This window comes from Delphinapterus leucas, chromosome 2, assembly GCF_059928025.1.
Source record: "Delphinapterus leucas isolate spDelLeu-1000000601 "Yukka" chromosome 2, BTC_Dleu_Yukka2, whole genome shotgun sequence".
Taxonomy (NCBI): Eukaryota; Metazoa; Chordata; class Mammalia; order Artiodactyla; family Monodontidae; genus Delphinapterus; species Delphinapterus leucas.
Window position 1 is genome coordinate 131,316,454 of NC_143130.1, and position 26,935 is coordinate 131,343,388.

The following is a 26,935-nucleotide window of genomic DNA, read 5'->3' on the forward strand; positions in this document are numbered from 1 at the left end:
CAAGTGAACGCTGGAGACAAAACCAACAAATAGAAAAAAGAAACTTGGAGAAGACAGACCTGCAAGAAAAGGATACTAAATAAAATGTAATACATCAAAACTATTCTCAGTTATAAAGAAACTAGAGCAGTAAGTTTTTTTAAAGTAACATTCCAAAAACAGCTTAAAATTAAAACATGATAGGAAGAAATAAAAGATTAAAAAATTCAATGGAAGGATTGAAAGATAAAGTTGAGAAAATCTCAGAATATAGAACAAAAAGTTGAAAAACAGAAAATGCAATGCAATAGGACTGCTAAGGGGGGGAGGGGTCCCATAAGTAAAACATGAGACTTCTAGAAAGAAAGAAAAAGAAAACAAAAAAAAAAGACAGAAGGTAGGCAATTTTCTAAGAAATAGTTCAAGAAAATTTCTCCAAACCACGTTTCCAATTTAAAAGGCCCACAAAGTATCCAGCATAATGGATAAAAACATCGTCACCAACCTATATTCCTGTGAAATTTTGGAAAACTGAGAGGAAGAAAAAAAAGATCTAGAAGCTTACAGAAAGGCAAAAACAAGTTTCCTATTAAAACAGCAACTATCAAAATGACAGAAAACTCAAGATCAAATCTGGAAGTTAATACAATGGACAATGCCTTTTTAAAAGTCTGAGGGAAACATATTTTCAAATTAGAATTCTATACCTATCCAAACTCCTATGAGTAAAATAATTTTTTTATACATTGGACACCTCAAAAACTTTAACTTCTACATACCCCTTTTCATGAAGCTTCTAGAGCACATAGTCCATAACCAAAGAAAAAGGAAGTTTGAGATTCAGGACAGAAGATACAACACAGAGAGAGGTTACAGAGAAGTTCCAGGATAATAAAAAAAAGGAGATCTTAAAATGCTTACAGTAACCAATCTAGAACAAAGTAGGTCAAAAAGCTCCAGGAAAGACTTCTGCAAGAAGATGATACTGATAAAATTCCAATATGTTTGAACACACTTGGAAGCGAATTTGGACATGGCTAATAACAAGAACAAAAATAAAAAGAAAGCAAATGAAACAATTATTAACTTCAGGGAAGATAAAATACTGAGCAGGAAAGGAAAACAGAATACTATATGATCCAGCTCTGATTACAACTTAAATATTCATAATAATGTTAACACAGAACATCAGTCTTGACAAAATTATGCTGTAAGTATATTGAGAAGCCAGGTGATGTGTGTGTATGTAACAGAGCACAAATGGAAAGAATAAAATCTTCACTTTCCAAGGTGGGAAGTTATTAATAGAGTGTAAAACAGAAAAATTAAGAAGCAGCAATATATTACTAAGAGAAATGGAGGTATATATCAAAAGATTCAGCTAAAAGAGGTAAAAGTTTCCTTGGGAGAGGAGACAATAGGAGTAGGGATAAAAGTTTGCGGGGTTACTGGTTTTTTAACAAGCTTTGTAGAACTGCTTGATTTTCTAAATAATGTGCATGTATAATTTTGATAGAAAGAAAAAATGTATTTTAAAAAGGTAGAATACTTACCAATATACTTTTCTTGCTTTTTGAATAGAGGTAACTGTCTGGACTTCTTTTAAGGTTTGCTTTGTTTTCTTTTCTGCTGATTTGAACGCCTATTCATAAGAAAAGAGTTTTTAAGTAATCTGTTGAAAATTTACTTAAATAACACCAAGTAAATGACAGCGGAAGAAATGGGTTTTTAAATGTCACAAATGGCACTATCTATACACACACACCATACACACATGAAAGTAATAAAATGGGGACTTTCCTGGTGGCACAGTGGTTAAGAATCCGCCTGCCAATGCAGGGGACATGGGTTCGATCCCTGGTCCAGGAAGATCCCACATGCTGTGGAACCACTAAGCCTATGCACCACAACTACTGAGCCTGTGCTCTAGAGTCCGCAAGCCATAACTACTGAGCCCACACCACAACTACTGAAGCCCGTGCGCCTAGAGCCCATGCTCCACAACAAGAGAAGCCACCACGATGAGAAGCCCACGCACCGCAATGAAGAGTAGCCCCCACTCACCACAACTAGAGAAAGCACATCAACGACGACCCAACACAGCCATAAATAAATAAATAAATAAATTTATTTTTTAAAAAGTAATAAAATGAAGAAATTTTGGCCTTAAATATTAAAATGATTTGTATACAAGTATCTGCTCAAGACCTACAATGAAAAAGAGTTCATCTGTTTACCATATGCTCAGTGCAACCATATAATAGACTTTGGGTTAGATGTCAGAGACACACAATGAACAAGACAAAGTTTCTACTTCCTACCCCACTGAGGTCTAGGAGAAGAGACATATATAAAACACATAATTATTCAAATAAACATGGTAAATGTTTCAAAGGATGCTATGAGAGTATAACAAGGGAACCTAATTTATAACTGATTATGGTCAAAGAAGGTATTTCTGAGGAAATGGCATTTAGGCTGAAGCCTGAAGGATTAATGGAATTATCAAGGCAAAGAATACAAAGAGCACTGTAAGCAGAAGGAAAAGGCCAGCTTGACCAGGAAGTATGATCATAGGGTAAATGAGGTTGGAGAGGCAGATAGAAAGCTAAGTCATGAAGACCACTCATTTAACAGATATTAATGTGACTATGTTTCAGGCAATATTCTAGAGACTGGGACACAGCAATGAATAAAACACATAAAGATCCTACTTTCATGCAATCTACATTCTAGAGGGAAGACAGATAAACATATGTTGGGATGGGTGTTTTTAAAAAAGAAAAACAAGAGTGAAAAGGGAGTGATTGAGGTAGTTTTATTTTTACTACGAGTGGTCAAGAAAGGCCTCTCTGATAGTCTTAAGTAGACACATGAATGATGAGGGGGGTCAAACCATGAAAAATCTGAGGAGAGAACATTCTTGGCAGAAAGAGCAAGTACAAAGGCCCTGAGAAGGCAGTATGGGCCACTGATGTAGGAATAGCTTAAGATCCCACTGTGGCTGGAAACAGTGTGTAACAAGAGGAGTGTGGGTGATGTGATCAGAGGGAAGCAGATAGGCCTCCCTACCTGATCCAGGCTTTAAGGTGTCTTGAGTAAGATGGGAAGAAACTGGAAGATGTTGAACAGAGAGAAATGACTTCATTTTTTATTTAAAAGGATTGACTGGATATGAGAAGAGTCCAGGGTGACTCCAACATTTTTAACTTGAGCAAAAAAGGGATAATTACTGAGATAGAGACCTGGGCAAGAGAGGGTTAGGGGAGAAAATAAATACTGGAAATGCACACATTTAAAGCAAAATTAAGTTTGAAAGATTTCTGAATTTGAAAACCTCATTTAAAGAGAAGAAATAATTAAGTCCATTAAATTAATAAAGCAGAGAAAAACAATTAACATTCATTCTAAGAAATATTAAGTACCTTCTCAGCAGCTTCAACAGTCTTCTGTGTTTTCTTAGCAGCATATCTCTTGTGATCATAATACCTAGAAAAATATATCTTTTAATTTTAGATAAAATCTTTATTCTTTAGTTTTTGATTTATGTTATTTCTAATTTTACAGACTCACAAATCATCAAGAACAACTTTAAATACTTTTAAAAAAGTATTTCACCTCAAAGAATATACAGTCAAAATAATGATAGTTCTTATCCTTAATACCCTAACAGATCTATTGCAGATAATATTATACCTAAAATTTATACTTATGGGAATTCCCTGGTGGTCCAGTGGTTAGGACTCTGTGCTTCCAATGCAGGGGGCACGGGTTCAAATGCTGCTCAGGGAACTAAGACCCCACATGCCATGCAGCGTGGCAAATAAATAAAATAAAATAAAATAAAATAAAAACTTAAATTTATGACTTACTTTTTGGCATTGGCATATGCTGACAAGCTGAGATCAACATCAACAAGCAATGGCCTATTTTTCTGAGGCTTCTGCAGTTGTTTATTCTTTTGCTTTTTCTTTTTTCCTTTTGGTGGTTCGGTTTCATTTTTCTCAGTACTGATGTCACCATCAACATCATCATCTTCCTCCTCTGATAACAAGTATGGATTTCTATTAAAAATATTCAATAGTATTTCACTAATGTCAATGACATCACTTTTTTATTTTCAATTTTTTTCTCAAGGAAATTATAAATGGTTTACGGTACTTAAAATAGTTGCATTATTTTAACGTAAATTAATTTTTTTCTGTATTTTCAAAGATAAATTTCCAAATAAAAAAAACTTCAATGAATACAGTGAAAAATTAAATAGCAAAATAAAGACAAACACTAACTGCTTAACTAAGAATCAAACTTACCTTAGCAGCATTGTAACATGATTTGTTTGTAGTTTTAATTCTTTGATTGCATTTGCAACAGGGTCTCCTTGAGCTTGGGCTTCTTTCACAATTAACCCAATTTCTGTCCAGTCTATCTGGTTGGCTAAAGCACTTCGAACAACCTGAATGGCTCTGTCAACTATTTGTAGGTTCATTTCTATAAGCTCTCCTTTAAGTTTGTCTATTTCCTTATGAAATAAACCAAAAACATGTGTTACAATGCCAAAGTTACCATTTTTGAAAAAGTATCTGAAAAAGCTAAACATAATACCTGAGCCTGCTGAAGAGCTTCTAATCTGTTTTCATGATCCTTTCGGACATTATCTAATTTCTTCAATGCTTGTTTTTCCTTTTGTTAACAAAACAGAGTTTTTAAAAATTAGATTTCTTCTACCTTCTGTACCTTCTCTCTTTTACCTCCTGAAACTCACTATCCCACCCCTACTTCTGCCCCCTCAATGTTGTTACCTAACTAGCTAAAATTCCCCATAGTCCATCTCCCCAGGTCTATCCTACCCCAAAGTGTTTCATGCTCCAAAATTACCTCTCCTGACCATCCACATCCCATTCCCTATAAAGGAAGGTATTTTGATTACAGGTTACACTGTATGTAAGATATGCCCTACTGCCCTTGCATTATTCAAGCAGGCAGAATTCAAGACATTTTTCCCTATGACATTAAAGTTTGGGGGAATGCATTTTTAGCATTAATTCCTAAAATAGCTTCCTTTTATTTTATTGCTGCTTTTAATTTTCTCAGCCTTATTTCTAGTATTTTACAGAGTATTCTTCTTCCTAAATTAACAACACAAAGGCTCATGGTAGTTATGTGAACTTTTATAAAGTCAGCCCTCCGTACCTGCAGATACAAAACCTGCAGATATGGGAGGCTAACTATATTCCCTGTACTACACCATTTTATATAAGGGACTTGAATATCCTTGGATTTTGGTATCCACAGGGGCTTCTGGAACAATCCACTGCAGACACCGAGGGATGGCTGTATAGCATTCTATCACACGGAACTTACATATTAAGGTTACTGATGTGAGGCTAATTTTGTAACACTAGTAATAGCATCACCAATTAGTGAATGTTTCCATGCTGGATGTAATATTAAAAATATTTCAGTTATAAGAATGGTGACTATTAAAAGAACACACAGTGGTTACTAAAATAATTCACGGGAATTTTGATGTACATGGGGTTCAATGTTACTCTTAAATATCTGTTTACTTACTAAAGTGCTGCCACCATGTGGCAATCACACTATGTAACTCATGTGACCCACTTGCTTTGAAATTCCGCTCTTGTTAATTTTTTTACAACCAAGGTGGGGAGGATACAGAGATTCACATAATTTCAAGTTTTTGCACACATATTTTAAGATTCTATGAATATTTCTGAAAAATCGAATCAAGCGTGACTTTGGCCATTTTCTAAAACTGTTCTGCAGTAAAAGCTCCCCAAACATCGTCAAATGAGCTGGGAAAACAAAACACAGCATATTAAACCCTCCTTGTGGAGTCATGATACACGCAAAGCATATTAAAGACCTAGTTCAAAAGCCCACTTTAAAAAAGAAAACAGTTTAATGATAAACAAATATATACTTATTTGTATAGAGAAAACTATTCCCTCTCCTTTGGCCTATTTAAAAATCTCCTCTTTGAAACACTATTCCCTTTACAGCAAAGTTTGAGAAGCTCTGGGTTGTTGTAATAAAGCAAATTATACCAGGGAATAAATAATAGGCCTCCTTCCCACTGTATTTTCTGGTTTAGAGAATATTTGATATTCTAATGGAGCAAATGAGCGTATTTTTTTTTAAACACTGATAGCTCCCCTGGACCTTTATTAATATACCAAGAGATCAGGGCATTCCCAAACTACTTCTAAAAGGCTGCCCATTCCTGTATGAGAGCATCACCTACCCAGCAAACCACACTCAAGGCTAGCTGGTTTATATAAATGTTTTTAATAACACCATACCTGTTGTAAAGCTTTTAAATCTATTTTCTGACCTTCTATCTTGGAATAAAATTCATCTACGGCCTTATCAAAAGAAGAAAAAGACAATCAACTAGCTGGAAAAAAACCACACAAACACGGTCTCTGCTTCAACTTGCATACACAGAATTTTAGGGTCCATTTTGTTTCATAACACCACTCAAAGAACTTGAGGAGATTTCCAGTAAATGTATTATATAGCTAAGCAGTCAGGAATCAAATTAAGTTCAAATCTTTGGTCCTTCATCTTGAAATAAAGAAACAACAAACATTTCCACTAGTTTGTATCTGTGACTGCACTGGTTTTTAATGTCCAGATTCATAATGATTGTAAAGCAGAAATATTTTCAATTTCTCAATCAAAGCAAGTTGATATTAATTTAACAACTCACATCATGCTAACTGGTCAAAAAATAGAATCAGAAAACCCACCTTGTCAAATGATTCAAATTCTATATATGGACATTGTGAATGTTGAGAAAACAAGAAAGGATGAAATTCCTCATACCTGTAAAACATATTTACCAAGAACATTAATAGGGACTTCCCTGGTGGTGCAGTGGTTAAGCATCCGCCTGCCAATGCAGGGGACACGGGTTCGATCCCTGGTCCGGGAAGATCCCACATGCCACATAACAACTAAGCCTGTGCACCACAACTACTGAGCCTGCGCTCTGGAGCCTGCGAGACACAACTAATGAGCTCGTGTGCCACAACTACTGAAGCCCGCACGCCTAGAGCCCGTGCTCCGCAACAAGAGAAGCCACCGGAATGAGTAGCCCACGCACCGCCACAAAGAGTAGCCCCCGCTTGCCGCAACTAGAGAAAGCCCACGCACAGCAACAAAGACCCAATGCAGCCAAAAATAAATAAATCTATTTAAAAAAAAAGAAAAAGAAAAAGAAAGGAAGATTAATAAACACCCAAAGCAAATCGACCCATGCCTACATACTTACGTGAGTATGTCTTCGGTTGGTTTATCTACTTCCAGGCTTGGTTTTATTTCTCTTTTCTGAATGATATACCCCTACAAAAATCCAACATTAAAACTAATTTCCATTCATAATTAACAGATTTACTTTCCTTGAATGATATTAATTTTATTAACTTACAAAATTATTCTAGTTATAAACAATCAGCATTTGTCTACTGATTGTATCATTTCTCAAAGTGATGTTTTTAAGACTCAGTAAGTACCATCAGAAAATACTAACTTATTCATATGAACAAGAAAAAAACAGGGAATAAAGAAAATGAAAACTAATGATTTGATAAAGTGGTGAGATTATACATGTGCATTTTGCTTTTTTCTTTCCATTTTTCAGATGTTCTGCAACTTAAAAAAGCCAAAAGCACCTTACTTCCAGCAGAAAAATCTTCGGTTCACTTTGCCGGTAGGAAATTTTAATTCATTTTAGTAACTGGGTGCAGGGTATATTTGGAGTGAATTTAGCTGTAATTAATCAGAACTTTTTCTGAACGTTTTTTGTAAGTAAAGTTATATACTTTGAATAGGGAAGAAAAACAAGATATGAGGTAACTCAGAGGATATTTAATAATTAAAAAGATGTTAATCAGTAAATTTTTGGAAAGTGCTGGCAAATTAAGATGTGCTTCTCTATCTTAAATCAACCTAAGAGGAAATATTTTCAAATTCCTCAGCTTTTCAGGAGTGCCAACATTGTCTTGACCCAGTACTTTATAGAAGATTTAAGGAACAGGACAAAAATCAGAAACCAACAGCAATTAAAAAAAACTACCCTAGAATAAGCATATTACAGGTGTTAAATTTCCAAATTACAACAAAAAATTTACATATACTGATCCTTCAATGAACATTTAAATTCTAAAAATCTAAATAAGTAAAACATCAACAATATACAATAAGTATTTGTGGCGCTACCTTTCCACTGAAGTTGGATGTTGTTTTCATATACTCTTCTGCTTTCTGAAGACAAACAAGTACTTTTTCAATATCTAATAGGGGAATAAGAAAGGAAAAAAGGAGTGCCAATCAACTGTCCATAACTATTATTAAACATCTATGTAGAAAACAGAAAGTGCTTATGAAATAATACAAGTTGTTCAAGAAAATTAAATATAGTTATTTCATGTTTATAATCAGTTTATTAAATAAGAATATATTTTGGCCAGCTTGTTGTCCCAATAGCTTTTATTGAATCCATCTTTCCCCTCATGATATGAAAGCCACTTTGTCCATATGCTAAATTGCCATACATATTTGGGCTTGTTTCTGAATTCTTTATTCTGTGTATTCCTTCTCCCAAAACTTAACTTTTAATTACTATAGCTTCATAATACATTTTAATTTATGAAAAGATTATACTCCATCATTACTATTATTTTCCAGAGTTTTCCTGAACATTTTTGTATGCTTTTTATTGCACATATCAGATTCATTTAAAAAAGGAAGTGCAATAGCAAAAATAACAATACCACCTGTCGGCATTTCGAACAGGATTGCACTAAATTCATGTATTTCAGAAACTAAATCATTCACTTAAAACATTCAATTTGTATTTTTAAATGCACAAAAAAATTTTACATTTGTGCATTTGTGCGTCATAAAAATGATCCCTAAACCCTAAGAAGTGATATAAATCCCCAAATATAAATATCAAGAATGACTGTTTTTTCATTTTACATGAGAATCTGCAGATAAAAATTTGTCAAAGACCAAAGCTTCCATTTTCCTTATATTTCCTCTAATTTTTTATTATCCTAATCTGGAAGTTAATTTAGGTTCCATTAAGTAGTTACAAAAGCCTAATTCATTATAAAGTCACACCACAGCACTTACAGAATTAAAATGCATAAATAACGCTACTTCTAGAAGCCCCTCAGGTTCTGAGTCTGAAGGTGAATAATTCAACTCCTTCAAGCCTTGTACCAGAGACTGTCTCATGTGCAGTAACCCCTTCCAAAATTTAGGGGGAGGGAGGGAGAATATTCTAAAATCAGAAGGTAATAACGTAGGTCAAGAGGTTAAACTGCATGTTACTACGGATAAAGCCATCACATTAGAGTAGGAAGTCAGGAATACCATATGGATAGAACACTAACAGGTCAAATGTTTTTAAGTCTAGAACTACCCACTCACTTATTACTTTTTCCAGAAATCATTTTCATAGGTTTAAAAAAATGAAATAAAAATGGGCAAAACTTGTAGCATGCACACATACCCTTACTTTCAAATTTTTCATCCACTTTGACATTGCCAGAGAATCCATTTTCTATAAGACAGTGTTCAATGAGAGCTGGTCCACAGGCTATAAAAGCAGAGGATATTCTTTGTAGTATTTTCCTATAAAATTTCACGTTCAAAATACTAATGTATACCCCAATATAAATGATCTACTCAATAACAGTAGCCAGTGAAAATAACAATTAGTTTACCTATTTTGAAATGTTATTAGAAATGACAGTTCAAGTATTTATAAAAATTTGAGACTACAATAAAATTGTAGAAGTCAATGCAAAAGTTATAGGAATTTAATGGAATTTAGCCACGTATAAAAAGGATTATAAACCAGGAACGAAAGGTTGGTTTAGCATCCAAAAACTGGTTGATGTAATACACCATATTAACAGAATAAAGAAATAGAAAAATCCAAACTTACAAATTTTACACATGCTATACTAACAGATGGAAAGTTTTAAAGATAACTTTTTTAATGCATTCTAAACAGTAACTCCTGTAGTAAGCAATGGTACCTGCCTTCTCATATGTCCTCCCCAGATTCCTTAGTATAGGGATAAGTGATGATTTTCTCAAGTGTAAAAGTTGATTAGATTATCTTTACCCTGGTTATCAGCGGCACCTGGCAGACCTTGGAATGCCCTGAGACTCACCGATAAAAAACAAAAAGCAAAACAAAGAAAGCCCAACCAAGCTAAGTGGCTATTAAATCAAAAAGACGGACACTGAAAAAAACAAAAAAAAAGATTTCTTAGAAAACTATAGCTGGCGCTCAAGTGCTAGATAACAGTTTGTTTACATAACTGTATTGCTTTTAAATAAGACATAACATAAAGGTCAAAGTTCATGTGGTATAACAAATTTCTCTTTCCTTGAAAATAAACACTTATTTACTCAAAAGATCATTTTAAACTCCTTTCTACATTTATCAAGTTGTTCTAATTTTCTACTAGAACTAGATTTCAATGTGTTACATATATTTCTAAGAAACCATATTATCTTACAAACACTTCATTGCTCTATATAGGATTACTCACGAAGTAATGGGTTAAGAACTCTCTTCAGTAGTTCACCCTTAGGTGCACTGGCTATTATTTCCGTCAATCTGTGAAACAAAATTGACACACCCCTTACTATCTTATATTTAATAAACCCTACAGCCATATTCATGTTCACAGTACTTTCATATGCATCAATTTGCCTGATCTTCAAAATACCCTAAAATATAAGAGGAGTTAGTTCACTTTATAGATTAAAAAAAAAAAAAGGATCATAAAAGTAATTTATCTAAGTTTAGTAGGTTCCTGAACAGCAGACTGGGACTTGAAACCAAGTTTTCCAAGGAACATCAATACTTTTTCAACGAAGTCATACTGCTTATCATCAGCATGCCCATATATGACACGAAAGACACATTTTTATGCAACAGTTAAATGTAGTTTGTGGAGACTGGTGATATATGGGTTTTTAAAAAAAATTTTATTGTAGTTGATTCACAATTTTGTGTTAGTTTCAGGTGTACAGCAAAGTGAATCAGTTATACATATATCAATACATATATCCACTCTTCTTTTTTTTTTAGATTCTTTTCCCATATAGGCCATTACAGAGTATTGGGTAGAGTTCCCTGTGCTATATAGCATGTTCTTACTAGTTATCTATTTTATATACAGTAGTGTGTATATGTCAATCCCAATCTCCCAAGTTATCCCTCCCTCGTGATATATCTTAACACCTGAAATGGCTTTACCTAATTAAACATTTAGAAAGAACTCAAGGATGCTGTGGGCCACAGTATTCCCCCCCCCAAATCAGCATCAACCTCACCTGCAAACTTGTTAGAAATGTAAATTCCTGGGATCTACACCAGATCTACTTAAAACCTGGTGGGGGCAGGGGGATCTATATTTTACCAAGCCCTCTAGGTGATTCTGATACATTCTAAACTTTGAAAACCACTGCTGTAGCCTATTAGCAAAGCCTTCCAGCCAGAAGAGTACTGTTATAGTCAGCACCTTATCCCATCATACTCCTGTTTTTTAGCTAAACCAGAATTCCTATATCCTTTTGCGCTCTGCCAAGATATCCATTTGTCTTCTCACAGAACAGCTAATAAATTCCCCCACTTTACCAAGAAATCATAAACGTCTGAAATAACACCAAACTTAGATTAAAAAAACGTACATTTGCTACTCCCAAATAAGGCTTAATTGCTTACATTTAAGCGCACACTTACGTAGTTCAAGCAGCCCAAATTTATTTTATGCAAGTAAACAAAATATTTTCTTATGTGACAGTTCTTTCATATTCTGACATATGATCTATTTTACTATGTAATACAATATGAAATGAGTTAATAAACAAACATGTTACCTTTCCAAGGTAAGCAAAGGTTCAGCAGCTCTAGCATGATCAACTGGATAGTGTTCACGAACAGCAAATTTAACATCATCTGACTCATCAGTTCGAAATCTTAGGATATTTAAAATTAGGTACTCATAATCTGTAAGAACAATGTTCCCCTGTAATAGAATAAAATATAACTTAACGCTTTTCCCAAATCATTCTTAAATCTTCTTAAAAATTGAGAAAGAAAATGTAGCCTCTTAAAAACCCAATCAAGGCTATAGAAATGAGTTACAAACACAAAGCATTTGAGTTGCATCTAAACAGTGCTCCTTGCACTTGCCCAGCACAGACTATGAAATAAAATAAATCTAAACACCCCAAGTTTGAAAGATAATGAAGGAATCAAGAGCAACTTTAAACTCACTGTCTGGTGGTTCTGCAGAGGTCACTATTAGAAGCAGAATAATCAATTAACACCTTGATGACCACCAACTGAACTTAATGTTGCACTTGGTTGAGGCAAATCTACAAACATTGTGGCTTATTAAGAAAAACAACATATATTTCAGAAGCCAAACACAGAGCTATTTATACTTTCACCTGCAATTTGTCTTTGAATAGCAATTAGTTATATGGAAAAATCAATAAAGGCCGTTATACCCTTTGACCAAGGAATTCCACACTTGGTTATGTGGCCTAGTGTAATACCTCAATAAAACCAGAAGCTATATGCTTAAACTGCATCTTACTTACAATAGAAAAAAACTGCAAACAGCCTAAATGTAAAAATTGGAGATATTGATAAATAAATTATACCAATATGACAAAATATTTAAAAGCTGTTAACTTAAGAAGATTATGTAGGACTTACCTGGTGGTGCAATGGTTAAGAATCTGCCTGCCAATGCAGGGGACACAGGTTCGAGCCCTGGTCCGGGAAGATCCCACGTGCCGCGAAGCAACTAAGCCCATGTGCCACAACTACACAACTAGAGCCCATGTGCCTAGAGCCTGTGCTCCGCAACAAGAGAAGCCACCAGAATTGAGAAGCCCGCACACCGCAATGAAGAGTAGCCCCTGCTCGATGCAACTAGAGAAAGCCTGTGCACAGCAACGAAGACCCAACACAACCAAAAATAAATAAATTAAAACAATTGATTCTTTGAAAAAAGACTATGTAAAAAAAGCAGGAAAATGTTTATAATGTTAAGTAAAAAATAGGAAGACCAAAAAATCCTGTATTCTGGGAAGTATAAGGCAAATGTATCCTGGGAAGTGGAAGGCAAACACAGGAAAAATTAAAATACTTATTAAAGAGTGAGGATTAAAAAGTCTTTTTAAAACTTAATATTGTTACATAATCTTTTCAGTAAAAACCAGGGGAGAAACCTAATGAAAATAAAACTGCCCAAAAAACACAAACTTCCAAATTTATTATAGACAGTGAAGGTTGTTGTATAATTAAAATACAAAGAAGCATCCATGAAAATAAATGGTCACACATGCCTTAGCAAGTACTTAGAAGGTGGTCCCAGAAGACGGTGGGAACAGCCCCAATCTCATGAGGAATAACAGGTTGCAAGATAATGTTCACTAGATGGGGCCACCATTCACCTTGATCACAAATATACAGGCATACCTTGACGTTATTGCAGGTTTGGTTCCAGACCACCGAAATAAAGCAAATATTTCAATAAAGCAAGTCACACGAATTTTTTGGTTTCCCAGTGCATATAAAAGTTATGCTTACACTATATTGTAATGTTTAATAATATAATGTAAAATATAATGTATCATAACACAATGTATAATATAGTGTATAAAGATAATAATATACTTCAAAAAACAAGGTATGTAATTAATTTAAAAATACTTTATTGTTAAGAACTGCTAACCATCATCTGAGCTTTCAGTGAGTTGTTCGTAGTAACATTAAAGATCACTGATCACAGATAACCATAAAAATATAATAGTAATGAAAAAGTTTCAAATATTGTGAGAATTTTTAAAATGTGACAGAGACATAAAGTGAGCAAATGCTGTTGGAAAAATGGCACTGACAGCAAAAAATTACTTGATGCAGGACTGCCACAAACCTTCAATTTGTAAAAAACGCAGTATATGAGAAGCATAAAGCAAAGCTCAGTAAAATGAGGAATGCCTGTAGATAACCTGAAGTTACTAGGTGTTGAAAGAGTAGGACCTACTGCTAAAGGTTCTAACTTCAAAGAAATCATGCATTTAGAAATTTAAACATTTAACTTAAAGAACAGAAATGTTAACTGGAGAAGGAAAAGTAGGAGACTTGGATAGAAGTCCATATAGTGTCTGATTGGTTCATAAAGGTGTGACTTGAAAAACAGACCTGGCCATAGGACCTGGCACATAGAAAGTGCTCAATAAATGTTTGTTGAATCAAACTGTTCAGTTATCAAGAACATCTGGAAGATTCCAGTAAGGCAGTTACTTCCCTCAGAGGGCTTTCTTTAAACCAAGGTTTCCCAAAAGTATTCTGTTAAGATGGTTTCCACTACTCCCATTAAAAAGAAAAAAATTCTGTGATCTAATAAGTTTTGGAAATTCTATGTAACATATCCTTCCCTAGGGGATGTACACATCACACGATCATATTAAAGGCACTGGTAAGTCCTAGAGTTAAAAAAATATATTTACCTTATTTATTCTCAAGGTTCTTCAAATTTTTATGACTAGGGGAACCATTTTTCTAGGCTATTATCATATGGAAGTGGTGTCGAGGAACTTACTTGGGGAAATACTGCACTTGTCTCTGATGTACTCAATAATCCATTTTCTAATCTTACTTTCTCCAGAGTCTTTCTTACTGGAACCTTCTTTTCACAAATTAATAAACTGACTTTCTTAAGTGAGTCTGAATAGTAACAGCCTCTTTACCCAAGGTCTGATCAACTCTAGATAAACCATACATCAAAATTCCAGACGTGAAGGCTAGAAGCTCAGACCCTGGTATAGAGAGAGGAGAAAGCAATCTTCAAGATCTACTGTAAGAATCAACTAACATACTTCTCTTAAATACCACAGTGAGTACTGAAAATTCCTAAGCACATACTCTCATATATAAATCCTGAATATCTATTCCAAACTCATCACTAAGTGGACCTCTGGAACCTAGACAGTACACATGCCAATTGAGCAGAGCCTTCAAAACAGAAATACCCTAAATGCAAGGGGGTATCCTGGAACAGAAAAAAGAACATGAGTAGAAAAACTGGTGAAACCCAAATAAAGTCTGTAGTTTGATTAGCAGTAATGTACCAATGTGAATTTCTCAGTTTTGACAAATGTACCATGGTTATATAAGATATTAACATTAAGAGAAACTAAGTGAAGGGTATACCGGCATTTTCTTTATTATCTTTGCAATTTTTCTACAAATCTAGTATTACTATAAAATAAAACAATTATTTAAATTTTTAAATGATAATAAAGACTTTTTTATTCTGTGGAAAGAAATTTTACATCATTAAGTGCTAAGTTTAAATTGAAAAAGGAAAAAAAGAAAAAAAAGGGAAGGCCTATGTCTGATATATAACTTAAACTTCACATTGAGTTAAACCTAAGGCAGCCTGCAATTAGTTACATTCTAGAGATTTCTGCCCCCCCAATGAAAAAAACCTTCTCTTGTTTTTTAATTGGGGTGGGCGGGAGTGGGGGAAAGGGATCATAAATAGGACACCAAACATAACAGTGGTTACTTTGGGATGAGGAACTGGTTAGGCCAGGGATGATAAGACCTTCAATTTTAATTCTACAAACTTTTCTATATACTGAGAATGTATTTGTGTACTACTTGTATAAACATTTTTAATTTAAATGGTAGTCTAGATAAGTCTAACTATTGTCCTACTGAGAAAAAGAAAAACTGGACAAGATACAAAGCAAGTTTCTTACGAAACAAAAAATGCAAACAGGCAGTAAACATTTATAGGATCAAAATCTAGGAGAGGAAAACTCAGAAAGGTGAGCTCCACACTTAGAGCTCCTTCTTCCCTAGGATCATTTATCTAACAGTTAAGAATCAGCTGACAGGCTGGGAAGCTGAGCGTGAATTTTGATAGGCTCACAGGACAACTAAGGAGAATAAAAATTTGAGTTCAGGGTCCAAGTGAAAGGGGTAGGGGCTAAGGGGATTTATCCCTGGTAAGTTCAGCTATGAATACTGACCCTAAAAGGCTGCGTCCCAGGAGGAGTGAACCGGAAATCTTCCAGCTTTCCCACACCCAGCTCCTAATCAATTCAATTCTTGATTGGAGTAACGTAATATGGGATTACTTGTGTTCTTAGCTACCTGTCTAAAGCAAATATCCTCTCTAAAGGAAGATAACATCATTCCAGGTCTCACGATTTATCTATTACTTTTACTACTCAATGCCTGGCACACAATAAAATAACCAGGCATGGGAGGAGACAAGACAATGTAATTATAGTTAAAAGAATAACAGACTATAAAACAGACATCAGAGGAATCAGATAATAGAGTAATTACAAATGATTCCAAATGATTCTTGTCTGATAGCAATAAAATTAGTGGAAGATAGATCAAAAGAAAATATGACTGAATTTTCCCATACTGATGAAAAACACCAACTCACAGATTCTAGAAGCACTGTGAACCCCAGAAGGTAATTACAAAGGAAAATCAACTAGACATATCATAGCAAACTACTGAAAATCAAAGACAAAGAGAAAAAAATTTAAAGCACCCAGATAAAAAGGAGAGATTACCTTCAAAGGAGCAACAGGATGACTGACACTGGTTTCAACAGAAACAGTGGTCACCAAAAAACAATATACTAGTTTTATAACTGCCAAAAAGTTATTCAACTAATTAATGAGAGAACTAGATGACAAAACTGGTTCTAAGAGAAATGAAGTAAGTGGACTACTTAGAGTGGGTGAGAAAAGAATGATTATGTAAGATTGCCAATTTAGGGCAATAAAACTGCAACCTCTGGGGCTATCTTTTATCTGGACAGAGATAATTTGAATCTCTACTAGATGAAATTAATTTTCATTGCTATCAGGCAAGAATTATTTGCATTGCTATCAGTTTTCTATAGGCTAAAGTCCACCCTTAACGAGTTGTAAAAGAGCCTAATCAAGAGTAAATAGCAGGGTCTTCCCTGGTGGCACAGTGGTTAAGAATCCGCCTGCCAATTCAGGGGACATGGATTCGATCCCTGGTCCGGGAAGATTCAACATGCCGTGGAGCAACTAAGCCTGTGAGCCACAACTACTGAGCCCGCGTGCTGCAACTACTGAAGCCCTCACGCCTAGAGCCCACACTCCGCAACAAGAGAAGCCATCACAATGAGAAGCCCGCCCACCGCAAGGAACAGCAGTCCCCGCTTGCCACAACTAGAGAAAAAAAAACCAAAAAAACACATCCCTAGAATCCCCAGGAGTGTCGGCTAGACAATGCTAGACAACACCTGGCAGGATACTAAAATGACATTTTGTCCTTTTTGTCTCTTTTCAAATTTTGGATAATTTTTAACAGCCTCCTCTCATGATTACAACATCTCAAATTATTTTTGATTACACATGTACACAGAAAAAGCTACTTTGTTTCTTGGACTGATTTATTTACACAAGTGCTGCAAGAAATGTTAACTAACATATGTATAAACTATAGACAGCAAATCGAGAGCCACATGGTATCAAGCAGTTACTGAAGCCTTCATAATCACTGCTGCCTGAAGAATTCATAAGAAATTTGGAATTATATCTTCAATAGCCTCTATTATTCCAGAGACTTAAAAATTATTATTTGCTTCTAACTCAAAGCTATGGAAACCAAAAAAAGAAAAGAAAAAATCACTACTGGTTTTGTCTGTGGTGCACCTACAAATGTGAGTAAATTCTTCTCACGCAAATCTACAAGAAGTGACCTTCCTTACTTCCTGCAGGCTAGGATCCTATATGCCACAGATAAGGTACAAGACTAGGTTCTCAGGAGGGCTTTGTGGACACTGGCTTTACATATGAAGTATAACCTTTTTTCCTTAATGGTGAGCTTTTCACACCTAACTGAATGAGATTTATTCTCAAATGTGACACTCTAGGTTTGACCTTGGCTACACAATCAATTTGCCTCATTGTAACCTGGTAAAAAGGACAAATTCTTATTGAACCTATGTAAATAGACACATTGCCTTGAGCAGTAAAACAATCTCAGTAAAAGGCAAGTGTTCCTAAATTCTAAGAGACCAAAGAGAGCAAACTACCATTTAAAGAATGTATCACTCCAACTAGCACTAGTATAGTTACTAAGTTACACGTCAGAAGGGCTTTATCATATAACTATCATAAAAATTATATCAACAACATTCTGAAAAAAATAACCACAATCAGATTCTCCCCAGTTTATTCAGTCCTGTGTAATCAATTCTGATTGTCCTAGATCATAGGTTAACACTCTATTTTCATGAAGGCATCTGCTTCTAGACTAAAAAGAATCTTAAAAATCCTAACTTGGCATCCCTGATACAGTCTGGCATCTGTCCAAGCAATATTAGCTCAGACAATATGAGTCTATTATTTAAGAGCAGGGGTCAGCAAACTTTTCCCATAAAAGGCAAGATAATAAATATTTTAGGGTTTGTGGGCCACATATGGTTTCTGTTGCATATTCTTCTTTCTTTTTAAAGAGCTCTTTTAAAATGTATTGTAAAAACCATTCTTAAACTCACAGGCTTTACAAAAAAGGGCCACAGGCTGTAGTTTATCAACTCCTATTTAAGACTATCTGGTATGTCCTTTTCACCAAGGTTCTGAGACTGCCTTCTTTGTTAAAGACCCGATTTATAATGACAAAATTATGGAGATGGAACAAATTAGTAGTTGCCAGGGTGCAGGGATGGGAGGAAGAGGGGTGGGTGTTACTACAAAGGGGTACCACAAGGAAGATCTCTGTGGTAATGGAAGAATTCTGTATCTTGATTGCAGTGGTGGTTACTTGAATCTACAAACATGCTGAAATGCATTGAATTATACACATACATTGTACCAATACTGATTTCTTGATTTTGTTATTGTAATATAATTATGTAACATGTAACAACTGAGGGGAACTGGGTGAAGGGTACACCAGACCTCTCTGTTCTATCTTTGCAACTTCCTGTGAATCTATAATCATTTCAAAACAAAAAAGGTTTTAAAAAGGTTATCATACAAAATTTTTTTTTAATTGACCACTACCTGAGACCACATACAAAAATCAATTCCAGGAGAGCAGCCACTGCAGCTGTAGCTGCTGCTGCCTGCAGGGGAGGGGGGGCAGAAAGATGGGTGAAGGAATTAGAGGCAAAGAGAAGTGCACAGACAATTAAAGACAAGTGCAAGGATCAGCAGGTGGTCTCACTGTCCCGGTCCCACATCCAGGTAAATAACTAATACAAGTATGTCCATTTCTAATAGTTCACTAAAGTGCACACTTATAATGTATGTGCCATATATCTAACAAAAACCTTAAAATGATTAAAAGCATGTGGTAAAAAACATTGATAAGAAAGAAGAAAAAACAAACAGCTCAATATTATTTTTAAAAATTACACATTCTATTATTCAGGTCTCCCTTAATTATTTAACCAATCTCTTATTCATAGAAATTTAGCTTTGAATAATGGAGTCGCTTGGAGTCTAGCTAGAATTGAAAAATTCCACACATGAGGAACAACTAGGGACCGATTTCCACTTAAAAGCTGTGATAAGTGCAGCCCAAGTGACTTATGCAAGAAATAAATGGGAACATTTAAGAGATGACAGTCACAGAGAAATGGAGAAAAAGCAAAAAACAACAAACAACAAAAAAAACAAAGACATTTAGCTTCTTTCCAAGTTTTAACTATTATAAACACTATAAAGACTATCCTTGGTATGGTCCTTCCTGAGCACTTGCCTCAAACGTTTCTTATGATAAATTGCTGGAAGTGGAATTCCTGCGTCAAAGGTTATGCACATAAACTTTAAAAATCATGTTATATACTGTCAAACAATCTTCCAAAAATAATGTTCTAATCTACCCTTGCGGGCTTCCCTGGTGGCGCAGTGGTTGAGAGTCCGCCTGCCGATGCAGGGGACACGGGTTCGTGCCCCGGTCCGGGAAGATCTCACATGCCGCGGAGCGGCTGGGCCCGTGAGCCATGGCCGCTGAGCCTGCGCGTCCGGAGTCTGTGCTCCGCAATGGGAGAGGCCACAACAGTGAGAGGTCCGCGTACCGCAAAAAAGAAAAAGTAATAATCTACCCTTGCTCCCGTACATCCTTTTTCAAATTCTCTCCCTTATTTTTTTTTTTTTGGCCACGCTGCACAGCTTGCAGTATCTCGGTTCCCTGACCGAGGACTGAACCCAGGTCACAGCAGTGAAAGCCCAGAATCCTAACCACTAGGTCACCAGGGAACTCCCTGTACATTCTTTTTTTTCTTTTCTTTTTTTTTTGCGGTATGTATTAGGATTATGAGCATTTTATTTACCACACAAGTTAAAATATTTTTCCCCAGTTTTTCACTTTTGATATATGTATCAACAGTTCATGGTGTTTTCTGCCTTACACAGCTTTAAAATTAAGCAGTCATATCTATCAATATTTGTTTTCACTGTTAGGCTTAAAAGTCTTTTTCATCCCAAATTCATATATCTTAATCCATATTTTCACCTAGTACTTCTATGGTTTCACTCTTTATATTTAAATTTTTGATGCAAACGGAACTTATTTTGCTGTAGGTAGCTCATGAAACATTTCCCAGATAGAACAGGTAACTAAATGGAAGGATTAAGAGGCAAGAAGCAAGAATGGTGAGGCCATCAGTAGTCTTCCTCTTACGACTGATGACACTGAAAACACGGCAACGTCCCTGAGTCTCAACTGTGGTCTTATTTATGACAAAACTATTTGACAATTTGCTGGTTGTACCACTCTAGTCCTGAAATATAAAGTAGTAGATAATTTCTTCAGTTCTCAGATCTTCCTCTCCTACATTCAAATGCTATTTTATTATTGTTTTTGTTTTTTTTCTGGCCATGCCACATGGCATACAGGATCTTAGTTCCCAGACCAGGGATTAAACCTGCACCCCCTGCAGTGGAAGCACAGAGTCTTAACCACTGGACCACCAGGGAAGTCCCTCAAATGCTATTTTAAATGGCTACAGTCTGCCTAAATTCTGGCCTCCAGATAAAAAGGAAGATTAATGGAAAATTACATTTTACTCGTGTTGCACTTTATTATCCTAGTGTATCGATGGCCTTTGAGAAGAAAAAAATGTTCCCTGCCCATGTCTGACAGCACTATTACATGAATAATTAACAATATAATAATTCTCCTCACCCCATCCCCCAAATTTAACTTACCCTGTCATAGAGCTCAATGATTAAGTGATAAGCAGCTTCGTCACTTCCAAATTGAAAATCCACAATTCTATCCACACCAAGCTGTTTTGCACTGACTAATCTCCGACTCTTCAAATGTTTTCGGCACTAGCAAGAAAGAGAAGAAAAAAGGCATTTATATAGTAAAAGTGAATTCCTAATCATTCAGTATTGGTTTATAATTAAGTTTCTTCTTTTCATTTCCATCAAGAATAACATCTTAAGACTAACAGATAAAACAGTATAGTCAAAATTAAAACTTACAGAGTCATAATCAGAGGAAACACATTTTATTTCAGACAACTCTGCTAACTCTGAAACAGTATTTTATATCCAATTTTTAAGTAGACAATAAGAGACCTATAGCGAAGTTTACGTTGTTGCTTTATAACACTGCTAAATAAATCCGTTCTTATTCTGAGCACCTCACACAAAGCTGTAACTTTTTTTTAAGCCTCTTTCTACTGAAATTTTTTGAGTATCCCAAATTTCCTTTCGTGTGTTTGTGTTCAAGATTAACTAGTGGTTTCCACTAATCTTTCACTTCAAATACAAATTCTGAACCAGGAGCTTATTGGAATTCTATAAATTAGTCCTCCAACTTACAACCAATTACCCTCTATTCCCACAAACTTTATTAATAAAACCCAAACAGAATTTTTCTGGTACTATCTCCAGGCTTTTGAACAACCTAGCTCAAATCCAAATGTAGTAACTCCTATCCTTTATCAAATCCCATTCTTCTTATCCCTAGTCATAATGTTCTTGTTCTTATAAACAATTAAAATAAAATTAACATGTTAAACCCAAAGACAATTTACTTGGTAAATACCTACTGTTTTATATTACATGTACAAATATTTAAGTATGACATGGACCAAAAACAAGACTACTCTGTAGCTCCTAAAAAAAATTTTTACAATTGTTTCTAAATTTGAATTTGAAAGATCCCTTAGTCAAGACCAGAAAGAAAGAATGCTTTCTTTTCTTCAAGCCTCAAATCCAAAACAAATTTTACAGAGAATTTAAACTAAAACCATCTTAAAAAAAAGGAGAAGAAGAATATACAGGGTCATTCTTCAAATTAATGCCAAGTTTTTCATAACTAAGAAGAGTTCTTCTCCAGATCTACAGTTCAAATTGAATTCTCATTTTATGTATTCAGGCAGAATTATATACTCACATATATTCAGGCAGATGTAAGACTTTTCAACCTTCATAGAATAATCTCTCCCTCCTAAATTCAATAGTTCTCATTTAAAAGTGGCCTATATTAATTTTGGTTTAAACAGTGACCTACATTCAGGGCTGCCTTTAAATCTCCAGGTGAAAATCATAATCAATTCCCCCAGTAATATTTTGAGAAAAATAAAGTTAAAATGAAGATAAAAGGCATCCTTGAATGGAACAGAAGTCCACACCACGGAATGGTGAAAAACGGAAAATTATCATGGGTATAGATGGACATATAATACATATGTAAAACTTGTTTTTTCTTTATTTCCCTACTAGCAGCTTGGTGAAAACAAGCTTCTGTCAGTGCCACAAAGCTACAGCTGGCATCCCCAAATGTGAGAATTAGGAACAATCACTGATTTACCACATACTAAACATGACCCTGCCTGTGACATACAACAGTAGCAGCTCTTTTAGTTATTTATAAATCACTTAACACTGAAGAGTTAAGCACTGCTCCACTGAAGAGAATTTTTATACACATTTAGATTTACATGTACACCTAACTCATTAAATTCTAAGTTTTTTTTTTTTTTGAGTGTCTGACCTCCTATTGATGTAGCCTCGTTTGGGGATGTTTATACAGTCCCAGTATCATATATCTTATTATCTGTTATATCATATGTAAAACTGAAACAATATTAGTTCTTCATATCCAAGTTATTAAACAACTTAAATGAAGTATGCATTATTCTTTGAAAAGTACTATACAAATATAAAGTGTCATTATTATTAAGGACAATCCCCAAAATAGAACCATTTGGGGTTAAGTAAATTAAACTTTTAAGAATTTGATAATTTTGTGACAGGCCTTGTGATTTGGGAAACACTTACCTAACGTGTAATCCAAAACAGATTCTAAGTTGCTGGGGATAAGGATCTTCTCTGTAAAGCCTCTAATGAAATAACACAATGCCAAAACAAATAAATTTCTGAAGGAAAGTGAGGAGGAGAGGAAGAAGGAAATTAATACATATGGAGCCCTATTATGTGTCAGGCATTGTGTTAGGTGCTTTACATGTAACTTCAATTAATCCTCACCAATAACCCCATGAGGGAGGCATTATCTACATTTCACATTTAAAGAAACAAGTTCCAAGAGATTAAGTAAAATTTCCAGGTTATAAAATTATTCAGCAGCAAAACCATTAATTCAAAGTTAGGTATATCTGACTCTAATGTCTTTCCTCTGCATCATGAGCTTTTCAGTATATCTCGTGTCAATAAGCGAAAGGGTAATACATCCACAAATGTGGGATCTCAGTTTTAATAGTAAAAACAAAAAGAGAAGTGAAAAGTAAAAAGATATGGTTGGTAGCATACTAATGTCACTGAGTATTCCAACAAAATACAGATTGGTAGCTGAAAAGTGAGCTGTGGAAGACAAGGCTAGGGAAGGAGGGAGGAGGGCAGATTACAGAAAGCCAAGAATGCTGCGGTATAGGATATGGACTCAGCAATTAGAGAATCATAAAAGGTGGGAAAACTAATGAAAATGATGCTTTAGAAAAACCAATGTCGGTCTAATACAGAATTGTTTTGATAGTGAGAAGAGTATTAGAGTTAAATGGCTATAATGTCCAGCATTATAAAAGCCTGAGTTAGAACGGTAACTGTGGGAACATAAAGATGTGGCGCACAAAGTGGCGTGAAGGGCAAAAGGGAGAAGTTAATAAACATCTCCTTTATTCAACCAGTATCTATCAACTACTCTATTTTATCTCTATTTTATTTATAACAGTGAAGAAAAACCCATTTATAATTTCAATTGTTAGTGACCAATCTCAGGGCCTTAAAATTTAGCTTCAAGTATAACTTAAAACTTACCTTCATGGCAAAACTAGACGGCATCATATTCTTAGGCCATTCAAATTCTGTCGTGTGAATTCGTATGCCAGATTCAAGTAAAAGTGTAGCTTTAAAGTCTGGTCTGTAAAAGAAAAAAGTCAAAAAATTTTTAGGGCAGCATTAACTCAGGTTAAAAAAAACAAACAAGCTCATATTTAATTATACAAAAGATAAAACAAGCCTATAAAATGCTCTTACTTTTGAAGACGAATAAGATACGTCTTATTATCCACATCGTAAACATTGTTTACTCTCATTCCTAGCAAGCTGCAAAGAGAAAGGAAACATGTAACAAATCATACTACCATTTGAAACATAAAACTTCACACAATTTAAAGCTGTAGGCGAAAGCAGAAACGGCGAAAGGGGGGATCTTTGACTCTAAAGATGCAGGAGTCAACCAGTGTGCAGTCTGAAGGCCATCAGACATTGAGCCCAAACCTTGAGTGTAACTATTTAAGAACGAAAGTGGTCTATCAGCTCTAGGAACACTATACAATGCCTTGAGTCTTTTAAGTGATCCAATATATATTTTAGGAAATACAATAAAATCTAACCCACTTAATTATAAAAGAAAATATGTAAACGAGGCCCTGAGAAATATGACAAAGCTCACACAGCTGAATAATAGAAAGCAGATTAGAATGCAGACCTCAGGCCAAATCTGTTAACTCCGGCCTTAAGGCGATGCTGCCTTTCTTTGCGGTGAGGAGGAGCGTCTAACAAACCAAGCCTCTGGTCTGGAAACCTCTGAAGCAAATGACTACACTGGCGTCCTCCACCTGGCGTCTCGTCTTTCACTCAACGTTTGCTGCCAGACCCGGGCGACTCACGCCGACAGGCCGAGAGCCCCGCCAAAGCCGGACGCAAGACCTGGCGAGACTAGCAGCCCACGAGAGCGGGGAGTGGGGCACGCGACAGCCGGGGTCCCCCCGGTATCCTGAGGGCCACGGAAAGATGTCACGCGCTCGCCCACTCAGGCCTAGCCAGGTCCACAGAAGAACAGGACCGGGGGGACCCAGGGGAAACATAAGGCCGTTCTTGTTTCCACGGTGGGGCCATGCTGCCTCCTGCACCACCCGCACGAGCCTGGTCACCCGTCATACAGTACCGGGCATTCAGCTCCGCGAGTACCGCGCGGAGGTCAACGGTGCTAAAACGGGTTTTCATGGCGAGGCTTGAGGGTCTCTACCGCAGTTTCCTCCACCGCTGGCCTGACTCAACGCGGCTACTCTTATGCGCAGGCGCACTTGGCGGATTTACGGCCGCGCAGAAGACCCAATATTCCTTGAAGCGAACTGCTTTTCGTCACTTCTGTGCAGCGTTCGGCTGTCAAGTCCGTCGTCAGCTCCCTTTTCGTTGTACCAAAACAATTCGAAATAGATCCAAACTATTTTCTTGAAACTTCATTCCTTCCTGGAAAGCTTATGGACTAGGCCGGTTACTTTGCTCCCTTGCGTTTCGGGACTCAAGCCAGCCTCCACAGTGACCCCTGCGGGTTAAGACAATTTACAAGAAGCGCACTGGGAGGATTTCCCCAGGTGGGACTCTGTGTACAGGAGCAACGACCCCTTTCCCTGACGTGCACAGTGTTGAAATTTAACGAAGTGGACTATTTCATACACCCTACAGTTACCCTCAATGATCAAAGCAAATGAACCCTCAAAAAGGAGTTCCTATTCTGATGTCTTGCTCTCCGAAGAGCATTTTGTGGTGTATTGTGGGATTCTCATCCAATCTAGGTACTGGGATCCCCTGGGCTCAGCATAGTACCTGGCATACAATAGGGGCTCCATTAATGCTTGGCAACCTGAATATTCAATTGTTTCGCTAGGTAATGGTGAAGTAAGATTAAAAATAAAAATAAGACAATATTGCCCCGCCAAAGGAATTCACGATGCAGTGGGAAATCAGTCGTGCAAGAATGTAAACATGGTACTTTTTGTTGTGATATATACGTGGGAAGAAAGCCTATTTTAAGATAAGAACTCAAAAGAGACGGGGTCTCGCTATGTTGCCCAGGCTGGAGTGCAGTGGCTATTCACAGGCGCGATCCCACTACTGATCAGCACGGGAGTTTTGACCTGCTCCGTTTCCGACCTGGGCCGGTTCACCCCTCCTTAGGCAACCTGGTGGTCCCCCGCTCCCGGGAGGTCACCATATTGATGCCGAACTTAGTGCGGACACCCGATCGGCATAGCGCACTACAGCCCAGAACTCCTGGACTCAAGCGATCCTCCTGCCTCAGCCTCCCGAGTAGCTGGGACTACAGGCGCGCGCCACCGCGCCCGGCAAGGAATCTGGACGTAGGAGGATTCTAGAGCCTATGGGCTACAAGTAGTGGCAAGCAGAATTCCCACCAGCAGATGGCGACTCTAAGTAAAAAGAGCTCGGTTGACATTTCAGAAGAAACATAATTGTAGACGCTAAGGGGACTACTGTAGCAGGTACAGTGCAGAATTAATGCGACATATGGCACAGAAAATCATGCAGAATAGCTCAAAATATGGAATAAACCATTTGGAGGGTTTAGGGAAGACTGAGAACCAAG

General features: G+C 36.2%; 1 protein-coding gene and 1 non-coding gene across 4 annotated transcripts in view; both read right to left on the reverse strand.

The window, feature by feature from the left end:
* NEMF (nuclear export mediator factor) overlaps positions 1–25,885 on the reverse strand; it is a 57,064-nt gene extending 31,179 nt beyond the window's left edge. Inside the window, exons 1-16 of one of the 3 annotated variants that reach the window (XM_089906107.1) lie at positions 25,496–25,884; positions 24,583–24,651; positions 24,364–24,466; positions 21,283–21,408; positions 11,917–12,065; positions 10,581–10,648; positions 9,533–9,613; positions 8,227–8,300; positions 7,280–7,350; positions 6,756–6,831; positions 6,306–6,368; positions 4,585–4,662; positions 4,293–4,501; positions 3,852–4,043; positions 3,405–3,468; positions 1,533–1,621 (exon numbers count right to left, since the gene is read on the reverse strand). In XM_089906107.1, coding sequence (XP_089762233.1) covers positions 1,533–1,621; positions 3,405–3,468; positions 3,852–4,043; positions 4,293–4,501; positions 4,585–4,662; positions 6,306–6,368; positions 6,756–6,831; positions 7,280–7,350; positions 8,227–8,300; positions 9,533–9,613; positions 10,581–10,648; positions 11,917–12,065; positions 21,283–21,408; positions 24,364–24,466; positions 24,583–24,651; positions 25,496–25,554 — 1,571 coding nt within the window. In that variant the 5' untranslated portion in view covers positions 25,555–25,884. Of the gene's footprint in view, positions 1–1,532; positions 1,622–3,404; positions 3,469–3,851; positions 4,044–4,292; positions 4,502–4,584; positions 4,663–6,305; positions 6,369–6,755; positions 6,832–7,279; positions 7,351–8,226; positions 8,301–9,526; positions 9,614–10,580; positions 10,649–11,916; positions 12,066–21,282; positions 21,409–24,363; positions 24,467–24,582; positions 24,652–25,495 lie in introns of all 3 variants that reach the window. The other 2 variants (XM_022570629.2, XM_089906114.1) reach the window with 2 other exon arrangements.
* A 492-nt stretch (positions 25,886–26,377) lies between these two features.
* LOC149750288 (signal recognition particle RNA) lies at positions 26,378–26,677 on the reverse strand. The gene has a single exon (XR_016392316.1).
* Positions 26,678–26,935: the final 258 nt, after the last annotated feature.